This window comes from Strix aluco, chromosome 15 (genome assembly GCF_031877795.1).
Source record: "Strix aluco isolate bStrAlu1 chromosome 15, bStrAlu1.hap1, whole genome shotgun sequence".
NCBI lineage: Eukaryota > Metazoa > Chordata > Aves > Strigiformes > Strigidae > Strix > Strix aluco.
In genome coordinates, this window is record NC_133945.1 from 20,309,378 (window position 1) to 20,332,884 (window position 23,507).

General features: G+C 42.8%; 1 protein-coding gene across 5 annotated transcripts in view; it reads left to right on the forward strand.

Moving 5' to 3' along the window:
* Positions 1-11,990: 11,990 nt before the first annotated feature.
* GSG1L (GSG1 like) overlaps positions 11,991-23,507 on the forward strand; it is an 84,472-nt gene continuing 72,955 nt past the window's right edge. For all 5 annotated transcript variants that reach the window (XR_012625201.1, XR_012625202.1, XM_074840407.1 and 2 more), the window contains exon 1: positions 11,991-12,888. Coding sequence is in view for 3 of the 5 variants with exons in the window: in XM_074840407.1 (XP_074696508.1) it covers positions 12,588-12,888 (301 nt within the window). In the remaining 2 variants the exon portion in view is untranslated. The remainder of the gene's footprint in view (positions 12,889-23,507) is intronic.

Below are 23,507 nucleotides of genomic sequence, written 5' to 3' on the forward strand. Positions count from 1 at the left end.
CCGCCCTTGTTCCCGCCCACAGCTCGGCCCTGAGCCCCGCGCTCGCGCCCTCCCCTCACGACCGCCGCCGCCCGGCGCATGCGCGGAACCGGCCGCTGCGGGGCGGGAACAAGTAAAGGTCACAGGTGACAACTGCCAGTTTCTATCCTTTCTGTTCAAATCATCGCCATGTCCGGAGATAAATTAACTCATGTGCACGTTACCTCTGTCAGCCACATCGATGGTCCCAAGGCAGAGCCCACCCTTCAGCCACCGGGACTTCACCAGAACAATAAAGATAGAGCCTAGTCCCTTAGTTCCAAACCATTTCAGCCTCAGTATTTTTGCCTCAGTACTTTTAAAAGAAATTGAGCAGCCAGGAAGAGCTTCTTATGTGGCTAAAACATCTGGAATGATGTTTTATGCATCAGGGCCGCAGGTACTGACTTGAGGTTACACTCATTGAAAAGGATGTTGACAGTGACTGGATACAACATAATAACATGCTGCATGTGACAGAAAACAATGTACAGTCCCACAAAACGTAACAGGCAGAGCCCTGAGGGATGGCTGGGTTTCACCAGTGCTTAGGGGGGAGTGATGTGAGAAACAGCCAGACTGCAAAGATGGCTGGAGGGAGCTTTGAGAACCTTTTGGGGAGCAGAGCTTTGCCAGACCAGCAGCATCGCTAATACTTATATAGGGCCAAAATCACGTAGGCAAGGGTGTCAGAAATGCAAAAGCTGGATATGCATGAAGGAAAACTAGGACCTTTAAGAAAGAGATAATTAGGGGGAAAATGTTTTAATGAGAGGGGATTGGAGTGGAGAAAGGTAAGGAAAGAACAGAGAAAGGTGGGCTCAAGAAGCGGGAAGGGGGACAAGAAGATGTCCAAAGCATACATCCAGGGTGCCTGCTGGGCGTCCCTGGGGTTCGGCAGCACACCAGAAGCAGGACACTGCTTATGTCACCAAGGCAAAGCTGCTTCTGTGGTCAGGTCGTTCCTGCAATCTGGCAACAGGCCATCAGGTGGCAACAAAGCACCGTGAAAAAAGTAGAAGTGACTCAGGACTATTCCTGCCTCTGTGTTCACGCCCCAGACCCTGGCTAGCACCTCACCTCCGTGTTGCAGCCCAGGTGCTTGTTTTATTCCTGTCTCGCTAGCCTCTGTCTGGGCAACAGTGGGATATAGTGCTTTGGGGTTAAAGCGTAAGATTGGTACTGCTGAATCTGTATCTGTGCAAGTCTGAGCACTGAAGACTCAGGGTTGATTTTCATGGTTGTTGATAGTTAAGAAATGCCTAGTTGCAAACACCCATGGTGGGCCCAGCCAAGGAGAAGATTTGGGAGCAAAGATGAGAAGGGCATGTGCATGGGCTGACATGGCAAGTGCCAAGGGACCCAGAAGGTCTCGTGCATAGCTCCCCATTACAGCAGCCTTGGTGGTGAAGCTGGTTTAGAGAGCTCTCATGCCTTGCATTTATCCTTATTTTATTACCCCTTGGTTTGGATGAGTTCAGTGTCTTGGTTTCTAGTGTGCCCCACCAGGGTGTCCCCATACAGGACTTGTCCATGCCATGGCTATTAGCATCTTCTCCTGGCTCTTCCCCCCTGACATTGTTGCATTATGGCAGTACCAGCAATTGTTTAGGGATACAGAGGAAAGCAGGGGAAAAAGAAGCTTGCTAATTTGAATGTGAAGGGCTTTAAAAATTATTATTTTCCAGTTGCATATTAAGCATATGTTTCTTTCCCACTTGCAATAACAGATTTTATGCCCTTCCTCATTGCCAATAAAGCGGTTAAACAGTTGTACGAAACTGCTCAGGCAATGTTAAATGAAAGAAACACCTGAACAGGGAGATGGAAGGGAACTGTTTCAGTGCCACTGCCATCTTAGTAAGACCATATTCAATTTGTATCAGGGTATTCCAGTTTGTATCTGTGGCGACTTGAAGCCAGATTTGAGATGCTGATGGAAAGTCCCTGGAAAGCTTCTCACTTCACACTATGTGCTGCATTTTGTTAAGCCTGAAAATCACAGTATAGAACAAGAGCAATTCCTTTGCCATCCATGTACATAGCAGCACAGTGGCATTGGCGTAGGCAGCTGCCATCAGTCGCTCTTTAGTTCATTTCTGTGCATTGCAAGAGTTAATTGTGCCTTAGCAGTCATGGCAACGGCTGCCTTTGATGACTGATTTTGCTCCCACGACCATGATACTACATTTCAAAGAAGGACCAGACAAGTAACCAAAGTGAAGAGCAATGTGTACTGATGAACTTTTCTCTCTTTCTTTCTGTTGATGTGGTGGCAAGTGGCTTCATTTCTTTGAAAATATACTTCTTTTTTACTTTCCTCAAAAAACGTTGCACAAACCTGCATCACCTTTTTAGTGAATTTTGTTTCTATGCTGCATGTAACCTGTGGGATTTGATTCCAAAAAACCAACTTCCTCCTGAAGAAGTTGTAAAAACAGAACAGAAGAAATGCTGAGAAGACTGGCTTTCAAAGAAAAAATGATTCAGTCTATTAAATGCTTACCAGCATAAAGACTGTTGATTACATGAACATTTAAAAAGAGTTACATGATATTACTGGGTTGACAAGAAAGCAAGGGATTCAATTACCTGCTCCATGACACTAACTGGCTGGAATATAACCTAATTTTTCCTGTGAAGTATATTTCCTTTGAACTATATTACTGCTAGAAATGTTTAAGGTCTGATATTAATATACAGTCCAGCATTTCACTGTCCAATCAAACAGATCTTTAATTTGATAAATTACCATTTTATGTATTTTCTGCATTATTACAGTATATTTTGTCTCTTTAAAAGTTACCTTTTTTCTTACAAAATCAAAAAATAACCAGAATCACTAATTTGACTACAAATTGATTCAATTTCTTCTGAAGGTGGTACTGTGTCCTACAAATGAAGTACTACAAAGATAATAAACATCTAAACCATTGCAGATAAAGATGTTTATTGTTTAAAGAGTTTATGTACAGACAATGCTGTTGCTGTTAAAGTACAAAACTGCAGAAACAGAAAATTATTCAGTTCAGGTCTCTTGTGGTCTTCTCAATAAACAGAGCTATAAAAAATTTCAGAAATTACTAAATCAAGGTATAAAAGGAATTAAAAGATGTCAAGGTTAAGTGAAATTGCCCAAATAAATACTACATATGGAGCCCTAATTTTGTTTCATTCAGTGTATGGGCTATAATTTAGCTATTACTGCAGAAATTGCTACTTCTGAGGAGTTTAATGTTCATGATTTGCTTTGGGATCAAGCTCAGACCGTCGTTGACAGCCAAGGACATGCTCTCACGGTGCAGGCCAGCAGGCAGTGATCTTACCCCAAAGACATCCTGTTCACCCCTACAGCCCTTGGTCCCAGCACGAGGTTTGACAGGAGCTTGCGCTTGCTTTACAGATCTTCAGCACTGGAGTAAAATAGAGAAAAGAGGAAACTGCCAGCCTGAGCTTTCCTGGAGCAGCCGTGTTTAACAATGTTAGTGGCTCACTTTGCCCGCAGCAGGGTCTGCTGTGCCACCCCAGCGTCTGTCATTCCTCACCACGCACCCAGGTGGACGGTGCTGGCTCGGTGAGGTGAGCTGGCCCCTTGTTGCCATCTCCCCACAGAGCGCACTTCCCGCAGTCCCCACTCAGGGAGGTCTGGGGGCAATGGCCGGGGTCAGGCCCAGTCACTGGACAACTCTGCAGTGGTGAGGCAGGTGGGCCAGAACTGGGACATCAAACATGGCCAGGCACAGACAGAGCTACAGCCTGGCTCTGGCAAGGACCAAGGGCCGGGCCTTGAGCTCAAAGGCAGTTCCCGACAGAGGGGAGGTCCTGGTAAGGATTCCCAGCACAGCAGTCTGATCCCGGGTGACACGGGTGCACCATGTCAGAGCCGGTCATGGACACAGGCCCTCCAGCCACTGACCCCAGGGGGTTATCAACCTCCTCTGCAAGCGAGCCGAAGGACCCGTGTCTTCATTGTCCCTTGGGACAGTAACAGCATTTTTTATTTTTACATTATCCTTTATTTTTTTATGAGACATCTGAATCAAGAGCATGAGGCCTATTTAAAGACATAGCAGAGTCTTAACGTAAATGCATTCCACCTGTCAACAAAGACTCTAGGAAGAGCAGAGAAGTGTTGGCATGGTGAAATAGCAAGGTGAGAGATGATAGTAAAAGCAATAAGGCACCCTTCAAAAACTTGAAGTCATATCCAAATGAGAAAAAAAGGAGGGATCACAGTTTCTATCTGCTTAAATGTAAACACAAAATAAATGAGGACAAAAAGAATTTGAGATACAATTCCCTACAAACATCTAAACTAATTATAGATCCTAGAAATTGGATGCTTGCCAGGGAGCCTGCAGGGCCGGTAGATGATCACATATCAAAGGAGCTCTGAGAGAAGTTAGAGCAACGGGTGAAAAAAACAAACTAAATTTGTAACAGCTTAGCTTACTGTGAAGGAGTTTGTGAAGGTTCTCATGCTGAATCTTGATGCCTGAAAGCACAGGATTACCTTTCATAAGCAGATATGCTTGGAATGTTTGTTCATTAGGAACAAAATGGGGTTCATGTGTGTGGGTGGGAGAGTGGAATACTAGCTGTGGTGCATAGCTCCTCATATGATCCCATGATAATCCAGGCTGGAAGAGACCTCAGGATGTCTCTAGTCCAACCTCCTGCTCAGAGCAGGGCCAGCTCTCATGTCAGACCAGGCTGCTCAGGGCTTTATCCAGTCTGGGTTTGGAAATCTCCAAAACTGTAAACTACATGACCTCTCTCAGCAACCTGTTCACCTTCTTGGCTGTCCTTAGAGTGAAAAAATATCTCCTTAAGTCTGAACAGAAACACTCTTGCATTATACTGGGCATAATACCAAACTTGTCAAGGCCCCCAGTAGTTTCGATCTAGGTTTGAAGTTATCTTGAAGTAGGGGGTTGGATCAAAAGAACTCCAGACAGACCTTCCAACCACAAATATTCTACAATTCACATTTGGCAGAACTGTTTTAACTGAGTGTTCTAGATCTCTATCAAGTTATGCAGTCCGTTTTGTGTTATGGGGGTTATAGTAACGTGCAGAATATCAGAATTCTGTGAAACCTGAACGAATTGAGGACCACCAATAGTGAACATGGTGGAGAAGAGGGTGACCTCTTCAAAGATGCACATAACCTTAGAGGACAAGTGGAGAGGCGAAGTGCTCCCTACCTGAGAGCTTGCAGGAAACTGAGAATAGAAAGGACTTTTCTCCATCCAAAACTCAGTCAAGGAAGGGGTTAGAAAGGGTAAATATTCATGATCGGCTGTGAGCCTGGAAATACAGCCCCAGGCTCCTGAGCTGAGCAGGCAGTCCTTATGCTACTGCTGAACTTTTTCCCTCCTGCAACTTCATTCCCATTTAAGTTCCTGGAAGATTTATTGCATTTTTCCTTTGAACAGTTGCTCTTTTATTTTGCCCCTCTGCTGAGACCAGAGAGTTCCCATAGTCCTGTGAAAGTGGTCTTTGATACAAACCAGCTGCAGCTCTATACTTTTTAACATATTGTGGTCTTCAAACCAACCTCCCACTGTATAATCCCTATCTGTTCACTGCTGTGCTTTCATTCAGTTAAGTAGTGTCCTGCTCATCCTCCAGGTTGCTCATATATCTCATCCCTCCTGCTGCTATCCAGACAGGCTGATGGCTAACATTTTCCCTCTTTTTGCCAAGTCCTGGCCTTGACTCCCACTTCTGCCATCTGGTACAACTTCATTGTTAATTTTGACATTGTTCCCATCACTCTGCTGAGTTTGGTGCTACCTCAGATGTCCTGCAGTTTAGAGGATGTCTCTCACCATGATGCTGTGTGTCATTATGGGATAGTCTTACCCAGGCCTTCTCAGCTTCTCATATTGTTCATACAGTTTGGCATTTTCTTAGTCACTTCTGCATAATCATTGATTTTTCTTCCAATGCACTGTGAAATATTGTCCCCTGCTAGGCACAAGCTTTCTGTGCACCAGCCTGTCATCTGCCTGTTGACCTTTTCTCTTCCACTTGGAACAGTTATGCAATTACCTAGCTTTGCCATGAAGAGATATATTTTCCTCTCTGTTTTGCTTCTACTATCATCTCTTGATTTTTACTTTTGTTGCTTTGTCTTCTACTGTCTTCCCAGGGGAAAAGACTTCTGCTCAGATTGAGATTTGGTACCGAAATGTTTTAAATCTGCTTGCTGTATGTGTAAATTTCCTGTGTTCTGTAGCTTCTGTCTCAATGTAGACTGAATGCAGCATTTTGTAAAATTCAGTTTCAGCTTCTAGAGCCAACCTGACTATCCTGCCTTCCTGTGGTTGCCAGACTTTGCTCTCACCTTCAGGATCACTACCCTGCATCCATTTGTCTCCAAGCCAGCAACACCACTTGAGATCATGAGCACGGCCTAGGGGCTCTTGATCCATTGGCTTGGAATATGCCTTCAGTGACAGAATGTATGCTCTTTCTCTGCAAGTCATACTGGCCCCATCAAAAAGTCATCCCTGTACATAAGTAGCCTCTCCTGCTCTGCTCTGGTAAAGTCTATTTTCCCAAATGGATTTTGTACAGGGTATGATTTCTGCAGAGAATACAGAAACATGAACCCCAGGGTACAGGCCTTGCTCAAACAAATCTGCCTGACCACCCCTTTTTGAACTAAAATCTCATTGCCAAATCATATTCTACAACTTACAGTGCCTGGACATATGGATGAATCCTTATTATGGGAATAAAATACATAGATATACAAATAAGCAACATTATTCTTCAAATAAATGACTCCAGATATACACAGGTGACTCTTTGCCAGGCAAAACCTGAAAACTACAGTCATTTAAACATTCTAGTTTCTGTCCCTAGAAATATATTGATAATAAAAAGGAAAAAAAAGTCTTAAAAGAAAAAAAAAAAAGGAAGAGTTAAAATGCTATTTCAGAGCTTGAGTCTATTCTGAGGAAGAAATCAAATTTTCATTAAATCCATCTTAGATTTGGTTGATTTGCCACAAGGACTAGGATGCAATGTTTCTGAGATCTGTATTGTTTAAAAAGATTTTGATCAACTGTCAGTGATCAGCTAGCGTCAGTGTAACCCTAGCAATGTTTCAAAAAATGGAAGTGATATAAATGAATTCATCTGTAGTTAGCAGATTAGGCACCTCCAAAGGCACAGTGGGCTATGACAATATATAACTTTGTATGAATGTGGAAATCAGATGCCTGGGTTATAAAAGAACATGTTTGTGTAATGAACCTTTCTCAGCATTGCTATGTTTATTGTGGCTTTGGGACTACTATTTAGCCAGGCCAAGGAGTCTACAAATTTTGAAAGGCTCACAAGCTGTCATTAAGGCTTTGTTATGCAAGAATGCTTCTTTAACTGTAGTGATAAAGAAGGTGAGTTCTGCTTTTAGAGTTCTTCTTAGGTGGACCTGTAACTTCTTATGATAACTTAAATGTATCTGAACAAAGTTAGTCTTAAAAAAAGTACTAAATATTAATTAAGCTTTTATCTTAATCCAACAGTATGCATCTTGATTGTGAGGAAATAATTCTCATAACTCCAAGACAGAAGAATTTCTAATTCAGGGTCAAATGCAGGATACCATTACATTTTATGCACTCCCAGAATAGGTGGACACATGTAAATGGCCTATTGGGAATGACTTTTTGGACTGCCTTTTCAGGCAACTTATCCAGTCAACTTTCCTAGACACGATTTACAACATGACTCAGACCTGTCACTTCCTTTCATCTCCCTTCCTCTCCACCAGCTGCTGGAAGAATTAAATGCAGATACCAGATAAGTACAAATTTGTTAGCATCCCAGCCCTATTACAAAAATATGGACCAGCCAGTTTTTATTCGGAGAGCAGTGCTGCATGATTAATCTAACTCTGTTTGGGACAGGCTGCAGATCAGAGTGCTACTGAGATCCCATTTGCTGTCAGGAGAAAGAGTGCCTGTAGTCTTTGAGTGGCACAGTGCTGGTGTCCAAACAAAGACGAGCAACACTGACAGCTGATTAAAATATCCAAACCAGCTACTCTGAAGAAGGCAGTGAGGAATGTCTTGTCTACTGACCAGTGACATTGGGCCAGGGAAATTGTTATGGGGAAAAAATACAGGAGAATCAACAGTTTGTTTTACTGCATTCCTTTCTGTCAAGACTGCTAAAGGTCTTTGCTACAGTACTGTCAGAAACCATTTTTTGCCTGGTCAGTTTAGGAACAGGAAGAATTTCCTGAGCAATCATCTTGTGCTTGACTCAATGCCCACAAGCAAAGTGCATGAAAGACATGTTTCAAGTCAAAAGTTAAACTGAAGACCAAGATTTCCTATGGTATTAATACTCATCCCACCTTGAAATATACCCTAGTGAGACTGTCCATTTGCTGAAGGCTTAAGTTCTGTTAAAAAATCAGTAATCTCTTCTCAGCAGCATCTCTTAGATGAGCAGGATTGTACAGCTCAGCCCGTGGGCTCAGAGTGGTAAGCATCGCTGCTGAACACAGACTACTTTGGGTTAGAGTTCTGAGAAAAAAAGAAAAAAATTAGGTAAAACCAGCAAAAGGTAGCCTGCATATGGAATGGATAGAAGACAAACTGCATAGTTGACTAACAGACATGTTAGTGTTCTGAGGGAAGTATGTAGAGCATTTCCATCCTAACCCTCTTCCCCAAATATAAAAGTAAATCCTGTTATGTGACTGAGGTAAGGCAAAGTTTGACGTTTTGCTGGACAGAGTGGGGACAGGGGAAGTATATTGAGGACACACCAACAATTCATATTTGCCATGATAAGAAAACAAGATAAGCGATGGGCTATGCAGATCTCTATGTCAAAGGAGGGAAATTCTGACTAGAAAAGGAGATTTCTAACTATTTGCAAGATGAATGAATTGAACAGGTGGATTCTGTGGCTCTGTGGTGCTGAGGAAAAGCAAAGATGAACTACGAGGAGGGGTCCAACCCAAGGTGGCAGTCAGAGCCAGGAAGCGCAGTCCAGTGACAGATGAAAAAGGCAATAAAAATACATGAGGAAGCCCAGGAGGACAGAGCTGTAAGAAATGAGAATTTAACGAAAAACTATAGAGTTTTTTAATTGTTGACTTAAAATGAGCATATAGTCCCATAATGCCGGCGTCAACTGCTGGTATCAAATAAACAGCCAGCCAGCTCACCATGCCACCCATCACCATCAGAGGACCCAAAAGTTCCCTCTCCCTCTCATTTTGCTTCTGATTCCCACTAGTGAAAAGCAGAGCCTGACTGAAAGGGTTCCTTTGCAAATGTTGTCGTTATTTTAAATCCTCTCGGTCAAATTCTTTTTGTACTCGAGTAAATACTGAGTAATAACAATTTACACTAATCCTATAAGAAATAGTAAAGGAAAAGGGGTTTATCTATAACTCATGAAGGTAGTTTTTCTCACAACATCAGAGAAAAGCTATTGCTGCAAAAAGGATTTTAAGGGTTCTTGTAGCCACAATACGAAAACTACTTCTCTATGGCATTCAAACCCTTCTGCTTTACTATTATAAATACATAAATACATACATAAATACGGCTTAATCCAGGCATCTGAACTTCCTTTTGCAATGTATGTATGATCTTTCCATTTTTATACACAACAAATCTGATGAACAGGGATTATATAGAGAGAAATAGTTGGAGCATTACAGCATGAGTACAGCACAGACGCATTTCCTTCAAGTAATCCCAACGTATACAGCCAGAGGAGTCTAATAATTAGAAAAAAACTGACTTCTGTTAGGAAAAAGAAAAAAAAATAATGTTATAAAAATTCCCTGTCTTTGAGCATACTTTACTTTATGCTGAATATTTTAAAATGCTTAAGGTTCTAAAAGCTCTATATTACAAAAGAAACCAAATTTCTCCTTTATTTTGCCTTTTTTTATGTACTGCCACTGTCTCTGTTCTCAACAGTCCTGACAGCCTGAAAAACAAGAATAAAGAAGATAAGGAAGAACAGAAATAGAAATATCTGTTAGGATTAGGAGTAAAAACAAAATCTAAAAAGTATTTACAAAAAAATTGTCGCAGATAACCAAACTCTTGGATGCCCAGTCCTCAGGGAGATAGGCACGGGGAGAAACTGTGCAGAAGTTGGTGCTGGGACCAGAAGACACAAGCCACAGAGTAGTAGATAGAGAAGATTTGTGAGAAAAGACTTGTAAAGACCTGTATTCACACTTGGAAAAGTGTGATGATTCAGCTACTGCCAGTGACTTGAAATATAATCCTGAAGAAGAGTGCTAGCTTTCTTGTGAAGGAATTCTGTCAAGGTTTAAAGTGCATTGTTTATTCCTCTAAGCAGGTAGTTAACCCTGAGAAACACAGGAACATACAAATGCATTACTAAGCGGAATGTCCCGCAACATAAAAATAATTGAAGTAATAATCCTGTAGTCCTCTAAATAGCTATCATCTGTATTTCTTGTGTGCAATTAAAACCAAGCAAATAATGCTGATTATTTGGCTGCAAAATGTAATACTGAAAGGACTGGAACAAGGAGAGGTGCAGTGCAATTCCAACAGGACAAGGAAGACTTTGACTCTTCTAGCACAGGCCACTGGAAAAATCTGGCACTGAAGAGGTGGGAGCCATCATGTGCAGGTAGGAGTGGACAAAATGAAGGGCACTTAGGTAGGGAAGTATCTGCAGTACAAAGCTATTTCACTAACCTTGCAAAGTTGCCATCACAATTGTTCTCACAGAGCAGAATTTTCTAGTAACTTTCCAGCTTATTTATAATGCAAAATGGCTAAAGCCAAGTGAATCTGTAAATCATGAAAAATCTCACAAACAGTTGGCACCAGGCATGCAAGACAGGCACAACAAGAGGCATAATGCAGAGTCCTGTGGCTACCTGTGAGGGAGGCATTAGGGAGGCAGGAACAGGTCCCTGAAGTCTTGTGTGGTGGCTTGCTAAGGAGAAGCTTCACCTGGTCCTTCCTGGCTTTCTTCAAGGAGCTGGAGAAACTACCACCACATTTCATGTCTTCGGGCAGTAAGGCATAGGATGAACTTTGCATGTTGAGTCAATGTGCTGACTTAACAGAGTACAGGGTGTGAGACGAGAGTGCTGTCCCATCTATTAGTATGAGCCTGTGTGGCTGCATGGTTATTTCCAGGGCTTGCTGGAAACCCAGTGCTGGGCTGCTCTGAGAGGCCACAAGCATCCCCATGGCCCTTGCAGGGACCCCAGACAAGACTGGAAGGAAACATCACTCAGTCCAAGGCCCAGGAGGTACATGCAACTTCTTCACCACAGAAAATTGCATTCATTTACTAAGGACACAGAACTGTTGTGTGACAAATGTGGCCAACCTCAGTGCCTGGATACAAGGTCTTACAGATTGCACCACCACCACCATGAGGTGCCCTGGTCCCCTCACAGCACCTGGTATTCACCAGATAGCTCTGAGCAGTGTGGAAAGAGGTCATAAACTCTACGAGTTGGCCAACCAACAAGAGAGGACAGTACACTTCTCTTTGGAAATGGGATATTATGCAGTGCTCCCTGCTCTCACAGCGTTGCCATCTGACGAGTAAAGGCCAGGGTTTTCTTTAATTAGTTCTCTCTGTCTGCACAAACCAGGACCTACAAAATGTCCTACAGACCCACTTCAAACAGAGCATCTGCATGGGCTGTGTGTGGAAATGAAAGCCTGAGAAAGGGGCTCCACTTGGTATTGTGAAAGACGCTGGGTTTGCTCATTACGCACTTGCAAATCCAAATTCCTCTGGGGCTTTGCTGAGTGTCAGAGCAAGCCCCTGAAGACAGAGAATGACACCAGTACGCTGACAGCAGAATCAAACCCTTGATTTACTACTCACTAGCTCAGAGCAGAAAAGCTAAAGTACCTCTTGATCCCTCCTCCTCCTGGACAAATCTCTACCTCTGGTGCATAAAAAATGTATTTCGCAGCTCCAAACAATGATTCTTTTTGGGACTAAGATGTGACGCCTCCCCCCAGTCCCACTCCGCTGTCAGCGCGCTGCAGTGGTCCCCGAGGTCGGACGAGGACGAGGACGGTGGGAGCAGGCAGCATCTGTCCCTGCCGCCTGCCTCCCGCTGAGTTTCTTCTGCCTCACCCTATGGGAGCAGAGGACGGCGAGTCCCGCAGCCTGGTGGTGTCTCCCAGCGGAGGAGGCTGCGGAGCCCCCGGGGATCATGTGTGGTACCCGAACAGATGTTCGCTTGCTCTCGGTGCTCTGTGTGAGACAGACCCTCTCTGATCCTGTCAGCGCGCTGAAGCACACTGGCTACAAGAGGACGGCCGCACTCCCGCGCCTGCAGCTGCTCCTTTAACGTACAAAGGCAGGATTTCAAGTGAAGAGAAGAATGGGAGTCTGGCTGCAGCGTTTCCTTCACTGCTACAACAACAGATTGGAAGAAGCTGAGAGTTTTGATGCCTGGAAAACTGGATTCTGAATCGTGAGAGGCTTTGAACCCACCCCCCCAAATAAAACAAAACCCTTTGACTTCTTCTCTCAGCAGGAGGGGGAGGGAGGGCGGATTTACCATGAAGACAAATCGAAGATGCAGAGCCCTGCTAGCAGTGAGTCTGAATCTGATGGCTCTCCTCTTCTCTACAACAGCTTTTATCACGACCCACTGGTGTGAGGGCACACAGAGGGTCCCCAAGCCGAGCTGTGGGAAAGACAAGAAGACAAACTGCCTCAACTACAGTGGGAATGAGACTGCAAATGAGACAAACCAGAATGTGGTTCATTACAGCTGGGAGACGGGAGATGACCGCTTCCTTTTCAGGTATTTCCACACTGGGATCTGGTACTCCTGTGAGGAAAATATCAATGCTGCTGGTAAGTATAAAACAACTTCCTTCCAGCTTGTGTTGCTTTGTGTTTGGCTCAGTGTGATAAACACACAGGCAAGCTGTTCTGTGCTGTATCATAAAGCAGATTCACCCTGCAGAAAGAGCAGGATTTTAACAGTTCCTTGTTGAAAAGCAACCTGTTTCCAGTGAGAGCAAGGATTTGCTTGTTTACCTGCTGGCTGATGCAGGGTCTGTGCTCTAAAGCCAGCCGAACCTCCGATAAGCAGTATGTGCTACCCTCATGGACATTGCAGCCAAGTCAGTGCTCCCCTCCTGGGAGCTGCTCTCTGGAGCGCACAAAAGACAGCCGATGGTAGCTGTTAAAGAGGTTCTGACATCTAATTGTAATTGCCCCTGAAATAACCCCTAGGGCAGTTGCCTGAATGATAGGGAAAGCACAAAGGTCATGGTTTTGACTATGCTGTAGCCTAGAGTATCTCTTTTCTGGGATCCCTTAAGTAAAAGACCACCCACAAACCCTTCCTGGTGGCTGGATTGTATGTTTATTGGAGTAGAGAAATGGCAGTTAAAGGGCACAACTGGGCACAAGAAAGCTCATTTCTGTTCCCTGCTCAGCCACTTACTTGCTGAGAACCACTTGAGAAGACATCTCTCCAGCTTATCAGTGCATTCATTTCCTCTGCTGTACCCTGGCACTTATCAAGAAATAAAACACTGGAGGGTGGATGGAAGGTAGCAGCCATGGGACTGATTTAAGTCTCAAAAGACGCAAACTAACAGTCCCTACTCCCAGAGCTGTCTGGTAGAGCTAACATCCGAAATCTGCTTTCAAAAGAGCTTTTTTTCCAGATTATGTGACTGGAAAATAAAGTTTACAAATGTGACACAATATGAGATGAGAATGGCTTATGGATACTGATTCCTCCTTGCTGGGCTGTTTCCATTCTGTCCTGCCATTGCCCAAGGAGTAGGCTGGGGAGTTGGTCCTTCACCCCTACTGGGAGAGAGGAACAGTTAATCATCCTGCGTGTTGTGTCTCTGAGGACACAACCTCCCTGATAATGGGAAGTTTTGAGATCCTGGTAAAACTGCTCTGGAAGGATGTACTATAAAGTGGGGCAAACTTGAAGAGCAGCTCACAGTTCCATTTCATCCCAAGGTGCTGTGTATACTCACCGATATTTTTGAGAAGAGTGCTTCAAGAATTAGTTGGTCATTAAAACTCAATTTAGTGTATGAAAAGTTCATGAACTCCAACCTTGGGACTGTCAATAAACAGCTCCATGCTGAAATGAGGCCACCAAAGTAACCCTCGTGATGTTAGAAAAAAAATGTAGAGAAAAGATGATTTGTCTTACTGATTTGAAAATAAACTTAGGCCACAGCAGCCTGAGTGAGCAGCTTAAGACTGTCGGACTTCTTGAGCATCTTAGCTGGGATTGGGACAATCAAGCATGCCCAAGTTTCTGGCAGATATTGAAAGCTTTCCAAGCCAAGATTTATGTGTGAGATAAGTTGTAACTGTGTGACTCTAGCCCACTCAGAAAACTGACTTATCTGTGGGAGAAGAGAAATACAGTGATCTATTCTGTACTGGGTAAACAAAGCTGTGCTGTAATGGGTGATTTCAGGAGAAAGTGGAAGCCAGCTTTATAAAGTTATGCTGAACTCAGGGGAGAAGGTGTTGTTTCTCACTCCCCACACCGTCACAGCAGCCACACGTGTGTTTCCTCTTATTTGAAACACTAACTTGGTGAAAATTATTCTTCAGTTAGCAGACCAGGAGTGACCAACCTTTGGAAAGAATCCAGCCAGGTACAGGGATATATTAGCTTAGACAGACAGCTGCCTTGTTCAGGATTTACCATAGTTTTTTCTGATAAGGACAGGAACAATGTAATGGACACAGGTCTAAATTTGTCCCTAAGAGCGTCACCACAAAATAACAATGAAAGGTCTTCGTTCAGACTTATGGGTTTGTACTACCAGCCTGTCAGTATGTTGTCATGGCCTTTTGCAGCCTGACTGGTGATCGTTTTATCTGAGCTCCAGGGCAGTGAGGCACCAGCCAGGCCCAATCCAACAGCACTGTGATCATGCTTATATGTACACTCCCAACGCTCAATAAATCTTTCAGTAATGCATCCTGTGGGGTCATCACACTGTCCACAACACACTTACTGACCACAGTCCTGTAGGTATCACAGGTCACCATGTTGTTAGTAAACACCCTAGGATGCCAGGAGAATATCCAGAAAATACCACAAAGCACACAGATAGTAGTGTATTAAAGTAGTCAAAATCCCTAGCTTGAATGCACTCCATACTTTCGATAACATCTTTCTTAAAGCTTTACCAACAGCATACTGAAAATGACTGCAACGACAGCCTTCCTCAGGCAAAGTCCTTTCAGTAGCCACTCCATAGCCTCACACCTCTGTCAGCAGAACATATGGCCACACTCTATGGTCAGCACTATTCCTACAGTCCTTTCCCTTTTCCTCACTGCCGATGCCTGAGGTTAAGCAACACGAATCTCACTAGGAACACATGAATGTCAGTAACACTCAGTGGTGTGATGCTGTCAAAACCCTCCAGAGACTCCTAACATTCCCAGCTGTGGGCCACATTCTTCATCTAACCACCAGGCTTTTGATTTCTCTCTCCCTACAGTCACAGTACCATCAAAACTTTCTGCTCTCTGCACTGGTGCAGCTGCAACACAGCGGATCTTGTCATGCAGACACAACAGGACCAGTTCCCAGAGCGCTGATACTCAAGGGATAGGATTGCAGGGCTTCCAGTTGGCTGGAGGGGCTGGGAGTCAGTCACACCTTAAAATGACATTTAGGATGCAATCAAAGAAATTTTTGAGTGCCTGCTCCTCCCACTGTTTATCCGAAATGTCCGTTTAGATTCCAGAGGTTGAGGTGCAAAAAGCATGCCATCCGCTGTCTGCGCAGAGACTAGTGAAGCGGGTCTTCATCTTGTTGCAGGTTTCTAGTTTTCACTGACATTTCTAACAGAGATTGAATGCTGTGATTATTTCTGAAATAATTTGCGAATCTAGAGTTTATTTTTATCCAGTATGTCTAGGACAGCTAAAGAGTCCAAAAAGCATTTAGCACCTGAGAAATATAATTGTGAATCCCCTCTGAGAATAGAGGGACTGGAGCATATATATTTCATTGGAGGGTGAGTCCTGTAATTATTTAGCACAATTTCTGACTCAGAAGTATGCTGAATCCCAGTCTACCAAAAAGAGGATGAAGGCTCTCCCTTTCAGAGAGGGTTCAATGCTTTGGTTCCCACACAGATGGAGGTACCTTCTGTAAGAGCAATGCACCTGATCTCCTGAAGGACATGAAGCTAAAGCATACTCTAGGAGCTGTGCAGATCATGCTGGTCACGAGTCCTGTCCTGCACTCACACAGGGCTCTTGGTGCCTCCTCCCGGGCCATGAATTCCTATGGCCAGGCATCTCAGAGCTGAGCTCTCTAGCATTTAATTTCTTTTTTGAGTATTACTTTGAGTGAATATCTTACTTCACACCTGCAGTCTAGGTCTGTGTTTGTGTCGGTATGGGACACCTCACAAGATACCAGACAAGTGGTGTGTTAATAGCAGCGGTGGTAAACTAGCTGGTAGATTCCGTGACTCAAGAACATACATGCCATGAAAAAATTAACATGAAGTAGGTAAGGTGACCTACCTTATCCTCACAGGTAGAGGAGTTTGAGAGCTGGGAAGCAATGACAAGTTAGCCAAATTTGCTCAATAGTGCATTTGCTCTGATTTTAATAGAAAAAAACATGAACTCAGCTCTTGTTTTAGTTGCTAATAAACAGACAATCTCAGTAATAACATCCATATTCAGAGCAAAAACCAGCTGCCTAGGTGCCTTTTAAGAGTACTGTCCCATTAAATAGTGAGCCTTTCAGTGTTGCTCACCGTCCTCCATAGAAGTCAGGGACATCAGGAATGGAGATGCATAGGCTGGTTTTGTATTCTTCAAATGATATTTTGAGGGCAAGGGGTCTGTATCTCTTTGTATGCTCTGTATCACATATTCCTTAGCACTCTTTAAGGAGTAAATGATAGAGCGGAACTTACGTGGTGTGTAAGGATGCATCAAGATGGGCCATAAATATGGATGTTAAATGCACATTTGAGAAGGAGCCAGAGGATGAGAGAGGTGTATCTTGCAGAAATGAATAAATCTGTAACATATAAAGACAAGAACTTGCCATACACTTTCACAGTTCCAGAGTGGTACCGCATCACCCTTCTCCTCTGCCACCATGTGATAATAGGCATATGTGATTCACCATAGGCGGCTGTCCAGAGAGAGGGACTAGGGAGAAGCACCTTGTGAGTATATAATTAAAAGCAAGAGGAGTTGGGAATTCTTGCTGGATTATGAGAAATGCAATATAATTGGCATGACTGAAACCTGGCGGGTTTATTCGCATGACTGGAATGTAAAAATTGCTAGTTATAAATTGTTTAGGAAGGAAAGAGTGGTAAAAGGAATTGAGGAGGTAGAGCTCTATATTAAAGATAAAATGTCCAGTGATAGAGGAACTGAACCCAGGGGGCCTGGATAATCTCCATCTGAGGATGTTGAAATAATTGGCACATGAAAATGCAGGTTTAGTAGCAGAATCTGTACATTGCTGTATTCAAAGAAGACTGGAAAAAAATTATACAGGCCACTTGACCCAGCAACCTTAGGACAGTTTTCAGGGAAAGCACTCAGTACATGGGAACAAATGGCTTTTATCAAAGGTAGGGTTTTATTAAAGGTAAATCTTTTAACAAGATGAATCACTTCTTAAACAAGGGTAATGCTTTAGACCCAGTCTCTATGGATTTACAAAAAACCATTTGATGGAATGTCCCACTGAAAATTCTTTACAGAAGAACTACAGAGCACGGAGAGAATGGTAACAACGTGCTGATAGATGTAGGCATCCGTCCACACTAGGGATTGCTAAACAGCCTGAACCTCTTCAAACTGGAAGGCAGGCACAATGTACAGAAAACTATGATATTGGTGGGGATCAACTGGGAATGACAGAGATCAGACAGGAAATATTGTTGACTGCTTCCCTGATTTAAGAACAGTAAGGCATAACAGACAAAAAGAAATACTCCTTCCTACAGAGCTCCCTGCCAGGGAGTGTTGTGAAGACCAAAACTGGGGATTGGATGGATCCAGGGAGGAAACATTCATTTGTGTTACTAACATGATGATTTGAGAGCAACCTCTGACCAGTTCTCAAACTACTGATCCAGTACTGGTATCACAAGGGGAGTACATGAGCAGAATCACCCTATACTCACCTCTTTGTTCTTCCCTAAATATCTATCATTGGAGGACAATACAAAGGTAGTGAAGTAGGTAGACCTTTTGCTTGAATCTGTGGTGCAGATTTCACTTTATTTATTATGATGGGGATAAATAGAGAGATTGTAAACTGACTAAAGAACAGTCTTATAAGGAGGCTGTGGCAAGTAATATAGAAAGGGAAATTATCACAATGGAGGTTAGATATCTCTAGTTGTCCTCAAATTTGGTTTTGTGACTGATTGTGTTATTGCTGAGATTAGCTATCTCGGAAAAAGAACTGGGGATACAAGTCATGTCACCTAATCTGTAACAAAAAAATAGGCAAGATGAATCCTACAGCAAACCTGTGGACATTAGCAAATGTAGATGTTTGTGCCTGAACAGATCAACATCATCATTACAGTCAATAGAAAGTAGTGAGTACTTCTTGGGGAGATTAAATTCCTCCTCATATGGGATGAACTGAGCCCTAGGATTACATGTTTTCCTTATTGACCAAAAAGGAATCTAAGAAGTTGCTATTTCTAACACAGAAGTCTTTATTTGAAGAGAATAATCTTGCTTTAAATGCACTGCTTACATATGCTGTGACACAAAGTCTGGGAATATTGGCATTACAGAGGAGAAATTTTTCTGCATAACTAAAACTGTGAGCTGATAGAACTGTGAGAAGAATATTAAAAAATGGTTAAAAGCACCAAACGCTAAGGCATAAAATTCTGTGAGGTCATAGGTAGTTACCAATTGCAGGCAAAAGATAAGAAACAAGTTGTGTGTCAGTATTTGACTGTGGGGTGACGGTGAGCTGCAGAGTGCTGCGATATAAAGGAAAGGTGTTATTCCAGTGAAGAATCAACACCACTGTGCAAGGCACAGGTGACACCAGTGCATTTTGTTAGTGCCATCATGCATAGTTATAGTGAGAAAAAGGGGCAGGTGAAACAGATGCAGAGTGGGATTTCCAAGGTAGTTAAGGAAAAGAGAATCTCCTTCAAGAAGAGAAAAGAAAAACTGGTCCTCTTTAGTATAACAAAAGATCTAGAGGGGATGTGATGGTACCTTGTATATATGGATAAATATCAAGAAAATAAAGTGACTTAAGTAACTTCTCATTGAGAAAAAAAGTGAAAATCCAAGGGGAGGTTTCCAGAAAGTGTGTCTCTGGACTTCACCTCCACAGAGGGCAGTGTGAGCAAAGGAAATCCATGGGCTGAAATGGATACTTCTTAAAGTCACAGGAAGAACTGTAGGAAGGAAGAGGAATGTTTCTGGCATGAAGAAGCTTGGAGTGAGCCCTGCATAGCTCGTTTGTTGGTATCTTAAGGAGGCCTGAAAGGAGCCCTCTTGGTTTGACTGCCTTGCTCACACCACATCTATATTCTATTTCATGACATCCATGCTGCAGATTTGTTACTGGTCACCAGTGGGAGCCAAGAAAAAAGAAGAGTTGTGACTCGATGCATATCACATTTTCTGGAGGGTTTTATGCCTTCTCTAAAGCACCAGAAATTGGCTACAGGTGGAGACAGTATATGAGGAGGTTTCTTTGCTGCTGTTGACATTATTACAGCTTCTCAGTATCTAATTGGTATGTCTGCTCATGCACTGAACATTAAACTGATGATCTAATTTGGGATCAGAAGGGAAATCTCCCTCAGGCTAGATAACAGGGATAGTAACAAATTTTTGCCTTCCTTTACAACATGGGGAAGGGTCCATTTCAGAACAGCACTTGTGAACTCCTAACAAATCCCTGGGTTTTTTTCTTATAGTATGAGATAGGCCTGGCCGTAGGAATTTTAAGCTATATGATAAGAGTTTTGTTCACGTTCCTCACAATGACTCTTGCTTTCTTCCTGTGGTACATGATAGCTGTGGTTTCTGTGGTAGTGATTGCTTTATTATAGACATTCAGTTTTTTATAGGATGTTGGGGATATTTTGTGTCTGCAGTGCACTGGGAATTTTGGATTTTAGGTCCTTCTGATCCTGCTAGACAGACTAGCTGTATGAACATCTATCATACATAAAATGTGGATATAAAGTCCCTGCAGGCTGAGACTCATAACAGAGTAAAGTAAGGGACTAGGCAGCGAACCACTCCTTATTTGACAAGTTACTCTGTACCTCATCAAAAACTGTGATGCTTTCTCTTTGGATGTGTCTGTTCTCAACCATTTAACCCGGTAGCCTTAAAGGAGGCAGCTGAGGTGTTCTGGTAGTTCCTTGTAAACGGAATAAACTTCGAAGTGCTAGAAGACTAACACATAGGTCCCATATTTCAAAGAGAACGGAGATGCTTACCCCAGTGTCAGTTAGTGCAAAATATGAACAGATGTATTCAGGGCTACAGAAATAAATATGGGACGGAATATCAATCATCATGGTATGCCCGTGGTTTTTAAATTACACCAGACTCAACCCTGATTTTAAAACTTCCCTTATATGGAATTAACAGAGCTGGCTCACTGACACATCCCAAAATGGGGACTTACCAGGGTATAAGGCTGCTTCTAGCAGGATCCTCTGTCAAACTGTGTGATGTTATTCAGTATTCTTGTTGCTAAACAAAATGGTAATATAACTCTTTGTTGATCTAGCTTACAAATGACTACAGATGACAGTAAATAAGAAGAAGCAGACATTATTACTATGCAATGGCATGGCTTGTAGAATAGTCACATGCAAACAAAATTCACTTTGAGGTGTTCCACATTGCATTTGGCTGCATTTGGTGAGGAAAAGGAGAGAAGCCATGTGTACAATGTGGGAAACTGATCGCAAAGCAGAGCCATTCCACCATGTCTAGACTCACTAGATTTGCAGAGTCCAAAAAACACATCATCCTGTCACTCAGCCTGATTTCACTGTGCATCACCTGCCCAGGCAAGAACTACTAAATGCTGCAAAGTTATTAGGTACAAGCTTGGAAATAAGGTTCACAGGAAGTAATGCAAGCACAACTTTTTTCACTTGATTTCAAAAAATTCATTTGCAGTGTACTGCAGTGTACTTCCTTTAAAAATCTGTGTCTGAAAAGTTAAGGTTATCTCAGTTTCCACACTCCAGGTCAGGTGTGCCTGCCTGGACAAACAGAACAGCTCAACCTGGATAACAACTGATCATCTTTGGGTAGGGAAGGTGGGAGAAGTTTCTGGAGTTCACTTTGAAACAGGCAGCCTAAATTGCAATGGCTAAGAGGAACAGAGAGCAGATAGATGGGCAAACCAGGGAAGAAATACTGTTATGGTGTTAACTGTGGAGAAAAAAATATGGGTTGATGTAGTACAGGCTCTGACATTCATGGGCCCTCCCCTCCAGCAATCCCTTTGACTCTTACCTATAGTCACTTGCACATGTTTCAAGCTGCAACCTCACGGCTTGTGTTTACAGTGACATGCCATGCCATCAGAATAATGATCTGTCCCAAATCTGTCTTTCCCTCCATTTTGGCACACATCAGCTTTTATGTTTTCATTTTCTGGAGTAATCCCATCCGTGAAAAGGAGTTTCCTCCTTTGCTGTCAGTGATTTTCATCTCTGCCTGCCCTGCTCACGTATCTCTGGAGCTAGGGCACAGATCCATTGCAAATACTCTGGCTGGGCATTATCTGGAGAGAAGCACTGGCATGGTTAAAAGAGAATCCACATTGATCTACAGCTGATAATTGGAGGGAGTGGGAGCTCTTGGACCACATTTCTTCTACAACCAGGGCTTTAGGGTCTTATCGGTTACTTACTCCTCTGATCTTTGTTAAACACCAGCCTGAAAGGAACTGCTAATGCAGTCACAAGGGAGATTGTAGAAGGCATGTCATGCTTCATACAATGAGGTATATATCAGCTACACCTTCTGTGAAGATCATCGTTTCTAGTCTTTCACAGTTTTCTGGGGAGACCTTATAGTCCCACAGATACTGGACCACCCATAACCAGTTTATTTTGGCATATTTACACTAGCACAGAGTAAGCACGGTGTGTCAGGTGGTCACCTGTGGGATGAATAGGTGAAACCCTCCTCTTTCCATTTCGTGGCTCAAAATGCTTAAAGCAACTCAGAACTCTTTTTCTGATTTAATGGTTTCCAGATTATAAAGTCAGGTCTAATTTGACACCAGAATCATTGAAAGCCTCTCTCAGCAGAATTGTTTCCTTGATTCTCCCAATCATTTAGAAATCAGAACTGTTTTCCAACTCTCCAAATGACAGATGTGTGTACACATCCGTCAGGTCTTACCAAGATAATCAGATGAGTCTTGTGACTTGGATGTGTTTCAGTTAGACATGATTTGAGAGCAGCTTGTGAAGATGTTTGCTTTCAGATACTGTGCAAGATTTTTCACATCAGGGAGAATTTCAGCACAGAAAATGCAGTTGCCATGGCACTTAGTCCCAGTTAGCACAAAGGTGCTGGGCATGTCCTGCCCTGCCTGCACCCGTGGCCCCCTGCACAGCTATCTACTGCTCCAACAAATTGAAGGGGAAACTCCACAGTGTGAATGATACTGCTCTGAAAAAATTATTACCATTTCTTCGTGAATATGTGAATTGTGGAAAAATGCATGCCTGAAGTGAAAAAGTGGAAAGCTTTAAGCTTTTCCACTTTAAAAATTAGAAAGTTTTAAGAGTTTGAGTTTGTTGATAGAGAACAGTAGTACAGCAGTCAGATTTAAAAACAATCCCAAAATGGAAAAAGATTGTGAGTTATCTCAGCAGAGGCTGAGAAATTGAACAAATTCTCATGTTATCTGGAAGTAAGAGAAATGTTGATGGGCATCAGCTATGAATGACAGTTGGCAGAGTGAAAGAAAACAGTTGTTTTCATAGTTTAAGACATATTTTAGTGTATGATTGTTTATTTTCCAGAAGAAAATATCACTCCAGCAAAATCAACATGGTTAACTGGACAATGTTGATTTTGCAGATTAATACTCAATTTTTCATTAGGAAAAAAATCAATTAAATACTCTGTCTGGGATCACTGTAATCAAAAATGGAATATATCACTCATTAATTAACCTGATACAACTCAGTTTGAGTGTGCTCATTAACCTGTATTTTCCCTAATGTAGTACTTTATTACACTGAAGTTGTGTTGGAGTCCTCAGCCTCATCTAGGCTGGGATCCCTTGAGGGTTATGTCTTTTTTTAGACAAATGCAATGATTTTACTCTCAGTAGATGATGTGGGATCTCATCAGGATCACATGACTCTAGATATAATTGGAGAGATAAAGATTTGTTAGAGCCTATTGGGAAAAAAGGGGACCTTGTCTTTCGTAGGCTGGGAGCC